This window comes from Oncorhynchus mykiss, chromosome 3, assembly GCF_057628025.1.
Source record: "Oncorhynchus mykiss isolate SJ-2025 chromosome 3, ASM5762802v1, whole genome shotgun sequence".
Lineage (NCBI taxonomy): Eukaryota > Metazoa > Chordata > Actinopteri > Salmoniformes > Salmonidae > Oncorhynchus > Oncorhynchus mykiss.
The window spans coordinates 68,958,713-68,972,731 of record NC_143024.1 but is presented as its reverse complement, the minus strand read 5'-3'; the positions used below and the strand labels follow the sequence as shown (position 1 = coordinate 68,972,731).

At 43.3% G+C, this 14,019-nt stretch overlaps 1 protein-coding gene across 1 annotated transcript in view; it reads left to right on the top strand.

Moving 5' to 3' along the window:
• The window catches only part of LOC110520273 (solute carrier family 49 member 4), a 66,151-nt gene extending 61,523 nt beyond the window's left edge, over positions 1 to 4,628 (top strand). Inside the window, exon 9 of the mRNA XM_021597462.3 lies at positions 188 to 4,628. Within this exon, the coding sequence (XP_021453137.2) occupies positions 188 to 303 (116 nt within the window). The 3' untranslated portion in view covers positions 304 to 4,628. The remainder of the gene's footprint in view (positions 1 to 187) is intronic.
• The last annotated feature ends 9,391 nt before the right edge of the window (positions 4,629 to 14,019 follow it).

Here is a 14,019-nt window from a genome sequence, read left to right as displayed (position 1 = left end):
TTTATACACAGTCATGGAGTCAATACTTTAACTTAATGATTGGTTGTTCTTGTCGTCTGTTATAAAGGTCATTGTGATCTTGATGTACAGTAGTGTACCGGCAATGCCTGGCCTGCAGTGAGCGTAGAGGTACAGATGTAAGGAGTAACCTTCAGTGATCTAATTAACCTTTTCCATCTCTCCTCAGAGTTGTCGTGGCTAAACTGGTGTTTGACGGGCTCCTGTGCCTTCAGCCTCGTCCTCATCCTCTTCTTCAGGGAATCCTACGACCGCCTCTACCTAGACGTCTTTGTCTCAGTCTGACACACACAAAAAGACTGGAACACGAGGAGAAAAAAGACAGGAACATTTGAAACGCACTGCACAAAGAAGAAGAGGAAGAAAAATGGATTTCAGAAGTGCAACTTGCGCTCTTTTACGTTTTAAGTATAGCTGTAGGTGTAAACTTGTAATATGACGGTGGTCGGTGATTCATTGTGATTTCCTTGTAGCCAATGAGAAGCGCCAGCCAAGGGCCTCAGACAATTAGTAATTCATGTTAAGTCTTTATAAGTGTCGGTTTGGCCAGTTGGTCCTCTGATGCAGCATTGTCTTGTCTTTTTTATAATGTAAACTACAGTGGGACCTGGTCATGGTATGATGAGGGACTGTTGTTTGTTTAAAGATGCACTCTGTGGCAGGTGGTTTCCCTGTGGCCTGTTGGTCCTCTGATCTTAATGAGAGAAGAGAGGCCTGATTGGCTGAGTAGCTCTAGCAGCCAATCAGCAAGCCCCACCAATCTGTGCTAACAAGGGACCGTATAGCATTTTAGTGTCACTCATAACTGCTGGTTATGAATTGCAGGGGGCTAAAACTGTCAAACTAAGCTGTTCTGTTGAATTACCTGTGATATTACATGTCTTTTAATAGTGACATATGGTCTCCTTTTTTTACTATATCCCCCTCTCTCAAGACTTATGCAAGACATTTTTTCTCCCTATGGGATTGAATTGATTGCAGGCCGTGCAGGTTCCTGCCAGTGTCGTCGACTATGATTGGACACCACCCTGGTGCACGCCAGTGTCTTGGGATATGATTGGATGAGCCGCAGAGACCGCCTCGCTCTGCATGCAAAGTCACTGCTTTAAAACTCTCCTCTCTGTGTGTGTCGAGGCTCTGCTGCGCGGGTCTCATGATGTTACCACACAGTCCGTTTTAATGAGCAGTTCAGAATATGGACGTTGGACGTAGTAGTTTCCCCGTGTCATTCTGACCTTTCAGCTGACAACGGGAGTCAGATATTTTGGTTTGGAGTTGGTTAATATGCAGACGAACATTTCAAAATGGTCAAATGTTTTTTGTTGTTGCTGTTTACAGTTTGTTATACTATATAGGAGATTTTTGAATTTTGAACTAAACTTGTTTCAGTGAGAAAGGCATGTTTTTTTTAAATGGTTTTAACATGAAATATTTCTCAGTAGAAATGTCCATTATTATTACAGAGGGATCAGAACACTAACACAGTAGATACAGAGACAAATACAAAGACTGTCATGAAATATGTGAATACCGCTGTTGCACAGCTGAGACTGTGGCTGATTCTGTGGAAACCACAAACTATTAAGTCACCACGAAGCTGCTCTACATCTAACGCACAGCGTTCACCAGCAGTAGTCACTGTGCTGAGGACACTGACAACAAGAGGCAGGTAGTGGTTCGGTAAGCACCTCCTTGTCTGGACGGTCAGGATTGGACTTGGAGGGGATGCTTACTTTCCCACGGAGAAATAACACATGTTGAACTGATGTTCAACATGAAAAAGAGGGGAACGGGAAAGAACCACCTTTGTCCAGATTGTGGAGTGACTGGTCCTGAAAGGCACTAATCTACAAGGGACTTTAACTGGGAACTTATTTTTTCAACATGCCAAAACCACTCACCAACTCCCATTACTCGGCTGTGCCACAGACAAACCACAGAAAATGTTTTTCCTGGGTGATACGGTATATAGTATGTACAGTTGAAGTCGGAGGTTTACACCTTAGCCAAATACATTTAAACTCATTTTTCCACAATTCCTAACATTTAATCCTAGTAAGAATTCCCTGTCTTAGGTCAGTTAGGATCATCACTTTATTTTAAGAATGTCAGAATAATAGTAGAGAGAATGATTTATTCCAGCTTTTATTTCTTCCATCACATTCCCAGTGGGTCAGAAGTTTACATACACTCAATTAGTATTTGGTAGCATTCCCTTTAAATTGTTTAACTAGGGTCAAATGTTTTGGGTAGCCTTCCACAAGCTTCCCACAATAAATTGGGTGAATTTTGGCCCATTCCTCCTGACAAAGCTGGTGTAACTGAGTCAGGTTTGCAGGCCTCCTTGCTCGAACACACTTTTTCAGTTCTGCCCACAAATTATCTATGGGATTGGTCAGAGGTTTGTGATGGCCACTCCAATACCTTGACTTTGTAGTCCTTAAGACATTTTGCCACAACTTTGGAAGTTTGCTTGGGGTCATTGTCCATTTGGAAGACCCATTTGCGACCAAGCTTTAACTTCCTGACTCATGTCTTGAGATGTTGCTTCAATATATCCACCTAATTTCCCTTCTCATGATGCCATCTATTTTGTGAAGTACACCAGTCCCTCCTGCAGCAAATTACCCTCACAACATGATGCTGCCACCCCCGTGCTTCACAGTTGGGATGGTGTTCTTCGGCTTGCAAGCTTCCCCCTTTTTCCTCCAAACATAATGATGGTCATTGTGGCCAAACAATTATATTTTTGTTTCGTCAGACCAGAGGACATTTCTCCAAAAAGTACTCCCTTTGTCCCCATGTGCAGTTGAAACCGTAATCTGGCTTTTTTTATGGCGGTTTTGGAGCAGTTGCTTCGTCCTTGCTGAGCAGCCTTTCAGGTTATGTCGATATAGGACTTGTTTTACTGTGGATATAGATACTTTTGTACCTGTTTCAACCAGCATCTTCACAAGGGCCTTTGCTGTTGTTCTGGGATTGATTTGCACTTTTCGCACCAAAGTACGTTCATCTCTAGGAGACAGAACGCTTCTACATCCTGATCGGTATGATGGCTGCGTGGTCCCATGGTGTTTATACTTGCGTACTATTGTTTGTGCAGATGAACATGGTACCTTCAGGCATTTGGAAATTGCTCCCAAGGATGAACCAGACTTGTGGAGGTCTACAATTTATTTTCTGAGGTCTTGACTGATTTCATTTGATTTTCCCATGATGTCTAGCAAAGAGGCACTGAGTTTGAAGGTATGCCTTGAAATACATCCACAGGTACACCTCCAATTAACTCAAATTATGTCAATTAGCCTACCAGAAGCTTCTAAAGCCATGACATCATTTTCTGGAATTTTCCAAGCTGTTTAAATGCACAGTCAACTTAGTGTATGTAAACTTCTGACCCACTGGAATTGTGATATTTTGAAAAGGTCTGTATTTTGAATCTGTCTGTAAACAATTGTTGGAAAAATGACTTGTCACGCACAAATTAGATGTCCTAACCGACATGCCAAAACTATAGTTTGTTTAACAAGAAATTTGGGGCGTGGTTGAAAAACAAGTTTTAATGACTCCAACCTAAGTGTATGTAAACTTCCCACTTTAACTGTATGTTCTGAATGGCGCTTGTCTTTTCCTCTCACCTTGTACAGTAAGTTCTCTTTACCCCTTGGGGTCGTTCCACCAATTTGGTGCCTTTTGACAACTGTTAAAAGAAAAAGGAATTTCACCTCATTTTAACATTCTGTCAGAGCACATGTTCAGTTCATTAAAACACATTTTCCCAGCTCAATAGGTAAAATAAAAAATATATTTCTAGCCTGTCTATGTATGGGTAACCGGGTTGACATGTTATGCTTGATCCGCTCAGAGTAGAACCATCTCACCTGCTTTTACGCTATGATTTGGCTATTAGATGTTTATGGTTTCTTTTGAAAAAAATATTTAAAAGGAAGAGTTTCACCATATTACAATGAGAGTTCAGTTCACGTAACAGGGTTGACCTTTAGAGTGAGGGACAGATGTAAATGAATCACTAATCACACAAAATAAATAATCATCTTCAGAAATGACTTTGTCAAAGCAGCAAAATAACTAGGGCTTTACAATGATGGTGAGAACTTGTGGGGATTAAGTGGGTTAAAAAACATCTTCCTAGAAGTCACAGAAGGTAGACAGAGGGACATGTCAAAATGCTGATTTTTGGCACTTTATTTATTCATTCAGATGGATTCAATTCTACATGTGGTCTAGGTTAAAGGGCACTTCATTTAATAAAACAGGCTTTTGAAATCCAATATTGATGCACAATTTCTACTTAAAATATCAAAGGGATGCCAAAGACACTCTTCGTGGATCGACCCAGTGATAGAACACTGTCTTCATGCTCTTTACCTTCAGAACCTTGTGACATGTTGCCTTAATTCCCTGTGATTTCTGTCCTCTCCACCCACTCTGTGATGATGAGGTAGTCCGTATGTGTACAGTAGTGAAACTCGTTCCTATTACACTGCTTATCATGTGTTTGGGGGGTATAGATGTTATTGTCCTGTGAAAACAAAATCAAATGTATGTGAGATTTTAAGCAGCTTATTAAAAATACATTTTGAAATACAGTATACCCACTCTTCTTCTCCTCCATCATCCACTCTTCTCTTCTTCTCCATCATCCACTCTTCTCATCCCATTCATGTTCTATTTCACAATGAATGCAACTGTAGACCAAGTGTAAAAGTACAAAAAACTGCAGGACATTTCACCTTATTTTCTTCCAGGAAATGTCAGCACTCATTTCCCCATTTCCAGTTAATGAAACAAATGAAGATCAACATACATGACCTCACTTGTGTAAAGTCCATGAAGACGCCTATTCCCTCTAGAAGACACACACAAGACCCTCTCCCAGCTGTGCATGAAGTCATATGTAGGCTACGATCAGGGCGGAATATTGGACTCTGGGGTCCCCATGCATGCAAAGGGAGGTGACCTGCTCTGGCTCATTCTGACTCACTGGCTCTCTGGATACACTAGATGCTATGATTGATTTTAGTTGCAGAGATTCTCACTCATGTTTCTCCTCAATCTAGAGATTTGTTATCTGACCCATAGGTGTGTGTTTATCTGATTGATCTCTCTCCTAACCCATCTGTCAGGTGTTGGAGTTGAGTGCAAGATGTTTTCAAAGACAAGAGAGACCAGCTACTGGGAAGCTGTATGTCCCAGATCTGGATAGCCTGGTCCCACTCTGTTTGTGCTGTCTTGCCAACTTCTTGTGACAAAGACCATAAGAGTTGGCAAGACAGCACAAACAGATCTGAGACCAGGCTATGGTGCAGCACAGCACTCTGCATCATGGTGTGCCTCAACCTGGATCAGAACACGCAATACACAGTGCTCATGACCCAGGGGGTGAACTGGAATTCAACAGCACTGTGGGTTGGGGCCCACTTGGGGATCGTGGCAGGTGGGCCGTGGGATGACATTGCCCAAATGTTTTTAGTGTAAACTTAAATGACTAAAAGTAAAAAGATCATTTTTATTTTACCAGGCAAGTCAGTTAAGAACAAATTCTTATTTTCAATGACAGCCTAGGAACAGTGGGTTAACTGCCTGTTCAGGGGCAGAACGACAGATTTGTACCTTGTCAGCTCAGGGGTTTGAACTTGCAACCTTCCGGTTACTAGTCTAACGCTCTAACCACTAGGCTACCCTGCTGCCCCATAATGGACCTCTATTTTTCAATAGTCTTCGAGAATTTGCAATCAACAAAATAAAAGGGCCCCATTTGATTTTTGAGCATTAGAACACAGCATTAGCCATGTAAAAATGTGTAGAATTGGATGAAATTAGCTTAAAAACAATATTTTCTCTCAAGTGACAAAATGCGTATAATTGCAGGAAATTGGCTTTAACACTGCAACATTTTCTTTCAGCTCCATGACAGGATGTGTGGAATTGCAGGAGTTTAGCTTTGGACCTGCAAATATTTAGTACTTATTATTTGGCTTTGTGTACGTATTTTCGCTGCTCAAACGTTATGGTGGGTCGCGAATCAGACACCTCAGTTGGTGGGTCATGAAGCAAAACAGTTTTTGAGACCACCGCTCTATGGGAATAGAGAGGGCCTCAGTCAAACACACAATTATTTAGCTTTTAAGGTAATTGGATTACAGTTCATTGCATCAGTGCAAAAGGCAAGAATAGTATTTATACTGTAGTGTAGTAAGCGTGGATGCAGGAGCCTCCATATTATATTGTCAGAGAGAGAGAGAGATAGGGCAATGATGCAGACAGTTTCAATTGTTCAGGAAAACAAAACACAACAATTTGCCTGTTTAACACACACACAACACACACACACACACAACACAAACACATCTTTGTTGTTGACAGCAGGTCTGTTGGGAGCAGAGAAGCCTGTTGGAAACAATAGTTTTCATTGTCTGACAAGCAATTTGGTGATTTTCTTTTTGGCTTTGTTCTCTCTCTGTCTTTCTATTCTCCCATTGTTGTTCCTGTCTGTCATAGGTTTTGAGACCAAATGGCTGGCTGGGAGAAAATAGGCCTCCCTGTCTGTCCAAGTGACATTTTTATACCCCATCATTTGTTTTCCATTCCAACTGCCACTCTTCATATCTGTGTTGTTTCTTTTATGATATCGGTAGTTTTTCCCCCCTTATTTTTTTATGAAAAAAACCCTGCTTCGCTTCCCTCCATCCTTGGCAAGTCTCCTGTGTCTCTGTCTCCTTGGGACTCCCTTAGCTACAGTATGTGTCTTAACTGAAAACCTTGGATTATGAAAAATGGGCTGCACTTTCAAATGGCTCATTTAGCATCAATGCTATCATATTGGCTGTAACTTATCTTCTACATATTACCGGGCTGTAGTGTTGATGAGGATGGATGGGTTTAGGGGCCGGAGCGACGAGCTGCATGACAGCTGGATCCTAATTGGAGTATCCATCATGAGTGACTTTGAGGTGTATACACACACACACACACACGCAAACACACACCATCAGAAGTGACTTTGAGGTGTTCCCTAGCTTGTGTCTGGTACCCTCCAGCCTCTATCTTTTGGAGACATACCTTTAAATAAATCCCAACATGTATACAATTTTAACCAGAAGACTGAGGATGGGGGGATAAGGGAGACAGAGGAGAAGGAAACAGATGGCCTTGTATGGATGTGTGTGAGGGGTATACTTGGAAGGAGATTAGCAGCTGGCAATATATAAAGAAATTCCAAGCCCCATATAGATCATATCCCCCTTGTCCTATTCATTATGATCTAAAAGGCTAAACTGATCCCAGATCAGCACTCCTACTCTGAGACACTTTATGAATATGAGCCCAGATGTTAGACATTTTACTTTTGATTTCATCTTTTGACTTCCTCTTAAGATAGCTAGTCAACCACATATCACAGCCTCAGTTTGTCGGGGCATGGACTCTACAAATTGTTAAAAGCGTTTATGGTACAAATTCTCTTTTTCCTGTCCACCCCAAAAAGAGCTACAGTACATCAATATTTTCAACACTTCCATTTCTAACTGTAAAGGGTTGAGAAGAAAAAGCAAGCAGACAGCCAGACCAGAGTTCAGTCTCCTAACTGTAATGTGGGGAGACAAGGTCTAACGGAATCAGCATGTCCTCAGAGTTAAGGCAATTATGATAACCAGGCAGGCGGAAACGCCACGGCCAGGAGAACACTGGACTCTTTGATCTAGCAGGCTTCCTACTTAAATCACACACACACACCTACAGAGAGATGCATGCTTTTCTTAGCTAATGCAATCAGGCTCACAGAAAGTCACCCCAGAAGTCTGGCTGTACCTCTGTGGATTCCTGGGAGCAGTCTCTTGCACGCACTCACACACACACACACACATACAGACCTTCTCCTCCTCCCCTCCCTTCCCCTCCTCAAAAATGAACATATTTTTTGTTTTGTTTCATGTGGCTACCGGACAGCATGGTTTCCTTTGATTGCTGTGTTCAGACAATGTGACTCAGCACCCTGAACAAAGTGTAGGAGGGGGTACAGCCAGGGACTAAGGGGGTACAGCCAGGGACTCTACCTCTGGATGAAAACGTTGCAACCAGAGTTTGGCTGACTAGTGAAGGTCTGAGAGCAGCAAGTCAGTAGGCAACTGGACAACTGGGAGTTCATGGTGGCTCGGCAGGGGTTTGGGTGACTGAACGGTTGGGCGCTGCAAATGCACAGTCAGTAGGCAACTGAGCCACCATGGTGGATCAGGTACTTAGTTTCCTTTGTCCCTCTGGATGATGTGGCAGTCAGAGTTTTGGGTAGGGAATGTCTGGGGGGGATGTAAAGGTACAGTTAGTAGGCGACTGAGGGTCCATGATGGATCCGCAGGGAATTGGGTGACTGACTCGGAAAGAGACAGTCAGAGGTGTACTCAGTGGAAAACTGGGCATCCATGGTGGATCAGTAGGGGTTTGGGTGACTGAATAGCTGGGGGATGCAGAGGCTCAGTGGGCTACAGTTTCATCCCTCTGGATAAAAACGTGTCCGGGTTTAGGTAGAAAACGGCTGGGGGAGAGTCAGAGGTACATTCATTCAAAGGTGCAATCAGCAGGCAACTGGGCGTCCAATGTGTGTGTCACCAGTTTCATTAACCTATAGTCTCCTGTCCCTGTGGCATAGCGGAGTGGCACTGAGACCTCTGCTGTGACCGGCTGCTGTCACAACAGCTGTTCCAGTCCAGACCATCACCGGCCTGGCGCTGACGTCAAGGATTCTAAGTCAGATGGGCTCCAAGTCTCTGTCACACACAAGGGGGATGTTTCTCTACTGCTGCTCTCTTAGAGGAGGGGAGAGAGGGGGGGAGAGAAAGTAGGAGAGAGAGGGAGAGAGAGAGAAAGAGATTAATATTGAGGTAGAGTGCTTAAAGATGGAGGTAGCATCTCTCTCTCTCTCTCATTCGGAAAGTATTCAGACCCCTTGACTTTTTCCACATTTTGTTATGTTTACAGCCTTATTCCAAAATTGATTCAATTGTTTTTTCCCTCATCAATCTACAGTCAATACCCCATAATGACGAAGTGAAAACAGGTTTTTAGAAATTTTGGCAAATGTATTACAAATAAAAAACTTAAATATCACATTTACATAAGTATTCAGACACTTTGCTATGAAACCTGAAATTGAGCTCAGGTGCATCCTGTTTCCATTGATCATCCTTGAGATGTTTCTACAACTTGATTGGAGTCCACCTGTGGTAAATTCAATTGATTGGACATGATTTTGGAAGGCACACACCTGGCTAAAAAAGGTTCCGCAGTTGACAGTGCATGTCAGAGCCAAAACCAAGCCATGAGGTCAAAGAAATTGTCCCAGAGCTCAGACACAAGATTGTGTCGAGGCACAGATCTGGGGAAGGGTACCAAGACATTTATGCAGCATTGAAGGTCCCCAAGTGGCCTCCATAATTCTTAAATGGAAGAAGTTTGGAATCACTAAGACTTTTCCTAGAGTTGCCCGCCCGGCCAAACTGAGCAATCATAGGAGAAGGGCCTTGGTCAGGGAGGTGACCGAAAACCACTCTGACAAAGCTCCAGAGTTCCTCTGTGGAGATGGGAGAACCTTCCAGAAGGACAACCATGTCTGCATCACCACCAATCAGGCCTTTATGCTAGAGTGGCCAGACGGAAGCCACTCCTCAGTAAAGGCACATGACAGCCCACATGGAGTTTGCCAAAAGTAAACTAAAGGACTCTCAGACCATGAGAAACAAGATTGCGTGGTCTGATGAAACCAAGATTGTACTCTTTGACCTGAATGCCAAGCGTCACGTCTGGAGGAAACCAGGCACCACTCATCACCTGGCCAATACCATCCCTACAGAGAGATCCTTGTTGAAAACTTGCTCCAGAGCGCTCAGGACCTCAGACTGGGGCGAAGGTTCACCTTCCAACAGGTCAACGACCCTAAGCACACAGCCAAGACAGCGCAGGAGCGGCTTCGGGACAAGTCTCAATGTCCTAGAGTGGCCCAGCCAGAGCCCAGACTTCAACCTGATTGAACATGACAGAGCTTGAGAGGATCTGCAGAGAAGAATGGGAGAAACTCCCCAAATACAGGTGTGCCAAGCTTGTAGTGTCATACCCAAGAAGTCTCTAGGCTGTAATCGCTACCAAACGTGCTTCAAAGTACTGAGTAAAGGGTCTGAATACTTATGTAAATGTGATATTTCCGTTTTTATAATATAGGTCTAAAAAAGGTGTAAAATGTCTAAAAAGCTGTTTTCGCTTGGTCATTATGGGCTCTTTTGTGTAGATTAATGGGGGGGGAAAAAACAATTTAATCCATTTTAGAATAAGGCTGTAAAGTAACAAAATGTGGAAAAAGTAAAGGTGTCTGAATACTTATATATATACACATATCTGTGCTGCCGTGAGAGCGCCTGGACCCTGTCTGTTATGTTCCCTTCTGGGAGGTGACTGCAGCCAGTACACTCACAATTGGACACTAGGATTGAAACACATTGCCTCCCAGTTGGGGTGGCTTACATTGCCAATGGATGAGTGGGTGTGAGGGGAGACACAGGTGAGGACAGGGCTGACCAAGTACATAACCGGTTACAGTGAAAGACATCCCCGGTATTATACATTTTTATAATTGTCTTGCCACCTACTGTACGTTGGCAGAGAACTACCACATTGTAAAGTAATTGGATTTCCCTGCAACAAATCAGCCAACTGTTCTAATCTTTGAACAGATCGATTCAAATCCCTGAGCAGATAGTCTGCTAAACACCTCCCCCAAATAAAAGTCGCATCCTCCTTCATATCTCATGGGAGACAGTATCTATGTTGGCTTTACATAGTACATCCCTCTAGCTTGCTCTTTGCCAAAACCTCCCTTAAGGGTAAGAGGTATGTTGATCTTCCTGGTGAAATAAAGATTTTTCTTTTGAACACCAAGATGTACCACATCTTCATATCCTAACCCCCCCCCCCCCCCTCCCCTCCTCCTCCTACACTCAGCATAGAGGGTATATAGGCTGTGAGGGAGAGAGCTAGCATGACTAGATAGATCCTCTCAGCAGCTTACGGCCCTCTTCACAGCAGGAGAGGAGAGGATAATACAGGCTAAAGAAAGGCAACTGCCAGGAGAGATCTGCTAACAATGAAACTGTTTGTTGCTTTTAAGTTGAACACAGTGCAGCTCTGTCTCTGTTCACATGGGGCCCCTACAGGGAGAGCCAGAGTCCCCAGAGGCTTACAGGGGCTTACCTGAGATGTAAGGTGAGAAAAGACTCCTTGAAGAACCATCAAATCTCTCCCTGAACCTCATTTGGGGCCTCAATGAGACTTCCTGGTAAATAAAGGTTTAATATAAAATAAGTCTGAATAGGCCCAATGGAGGTAAAGACCCAGAGTTAATATGGAACCCAAAACTGCCTGTTAAGTTCAAGCCTAGGCATTCGCTAGAAGAGCTAATGCAAGTCTTCTGGTCTCAGGCAAGATTATAGATCACAAGAGTGACCAAAATAGCTCTTCTATGCTTGCACACATTTAAACCAAGTAAAACCCACTATACTATAGGATATCTAAACTTTAAAAACCTTTGCAACAGTTTCATCACTATTGAACAGAAACAAATGGAAAGACAGAAATACATTTCAGCACGTAGGCATGACCCATTTGAAAAGATTTGAGTGGTGAACATTGTTACGCACGCCTCTATGAAGAGGGAACGCAACACCCTGCTACAACTAAACTCTCCGTGAAGTGAAAGAGGCATGGACTGTAGGCGTGAGTAAGGATGACAACAGGCAGAATGTGGTACCGTTTACAAGGACTTTATTCCTTTACACGGTAATATGGGGAAAAGGGGCTGGACGGAACCAAAGCAAAGAAAGTAAATCTCAAAGCCCCCTCTCCTATCTTACCTACCTAACCAATACTTACCTAATTTAGCACCACCTGGTGCCCTAACCAAAATACAGGGGGTGGTCCGCCCAGGTCTTACCTATTGTGCCTAGACAATGACAATATACTACGGGTATATGTATGCCCTCAGGCCTCTTGCCTAAGCACTCTCTAGGTGCCTTCCCCTTCCCCCCTCGGAACAAATGAAACAGGAGAATAAATAATTTCTCAAACAAACTAAGAAACAAAGGACATCAAATAAGCTCTAACATACCAACTGCTACCAACAACTAACATAGTCAATTATCCACAGCCATCAGCCTCCTTTCTCAGCAATTACCTCCCTCACATTCAATCGCTCTGCAATGACCTTCCAGCAATGAACCTCTCTCCTGAACAGAACACTGGCTTTTATATAGCTTCAGAAGGAATAGGCAATTGGAGACAGATGCGTCTTGACGAGGGGGCGGGGTCAGCTCTCAAACTAGCCATGGAGTCGACCAATCAGCTGCTTGAGGGATTTCAGGAAGCCATTTCCTGAAATAAACACATGCAAATACACAAACTACAACACATAATCTGGGGAACGTAACAACGTTCCAACTGACCTTGTTCCAACTGACCTATTCCCTATATAGTGCACTACTTTTGACAACAGCCCAGGGCCCATTGGGTGCACCATTGTATATGTGCAATAGGGTGCCATGTGGGACACAGCCGTCCTAGAAGAGGCCCTGTGCATAGCTGCTCCAGCCCTCTCAGACATAATGCTCTCCAGCTGAGAGGAAATAGGTCCTTTCCTCCTCTGAGAGGAAAGCTGTGTGTGTGTGTGTGTGTGTGTGTGTGTGTGTGTGTGTGTGTGTGTGTGTGTGTCTGTGCCCCCGTGCGTGTGCCTCAGAGAGGTGGAAAAGCTACCTCACAATCTATCCATTAAATTACCCTCCCCATAAGGACCACTATGAATCAGAAAAAACACCTGACCTTCTCAGCCCTCTACTGTAGCTTTATATAAATACTGCATGATTATATGGTGGAAAGGCTCTGGAAGTTCTGCCACTCGGTACATACACAGTACGTATGGCCTTTGCAGCACTGTAGCTTTATATAAATACTGTCTGTGCGACGACTAGCAGCAGCATCATCATGCATAATATGTGGTTTAGCGGCTCTGAAATGACAGTAAGGAGTTCTGTCACTCTGTAATGTACATACTGTATACAGGTCACACGGTACTGCTGAAAAAGCACTTTGATTTAGACCATAGGCGCCTGACCTGTTTCATTGTTTCCCACTGAATTCAGATTTTTATGTTTGGTTGATGTTGGCTTATTCAACATAAAACAAGATTGTTGTACACATCTGTCTCTACATCTGTTTCAAAAAATTAAATGAAAATTAAATGAAAGTGTTTTGAGGGCGGAAATAAGAACACATCACTTCAAACTACACCTTAGCTTTGTTGGAACAAATTGATGGTTCATATAGAGTGCGTCGTGTGTGTTTGTGTGTGTGTGTGTATGTGTGTGTTTGCGACCGTGATCGTGCGTGAACTTTTCAGGGACACAGCAGCAAAATGCTTCAAATAAACACAAGGACAGGAAATTTGCTTAAAAGCCTAGTGGAGAATGCCTAGAATATGACCTGACACACTGATTTTCACTTACTTTCTGCCTCCTGATTTCTTGTTTCTCAAAGTTTAATGCACTACCATCGAGAGCCTTTTTTGTTGCCTAAGCACGCGCTTGCACCCCTTTCAGAACTCTCAACTTCAGATGGATACAAGGGGGCAGAAAAAGGCTTGCAGCATTCTACATAAATTATTCAGGTTTAGCTACTTGTTCTTAGCTACCCAGGTTGGGTTCGGTTTCAACGCATTAACCTCCCACAGGGAGCAGGGGAACAGGAAGCCTATTTGTCATCGCAGTGAGACCTATGAGAATGGATTAAATATAAATCAAGATGCGTCTATTGTGGAGAATAGCAACTAGTCTCTGTAGAAGAAAACAAACGATCTGAATCTCAGAGGTCCTGAAAAAAAACTGTTTTGCAGCAAAACTAAGATGTGAGTCTTATCAGTTGTGACAGGAGGGAGGAAACTATCAAGTA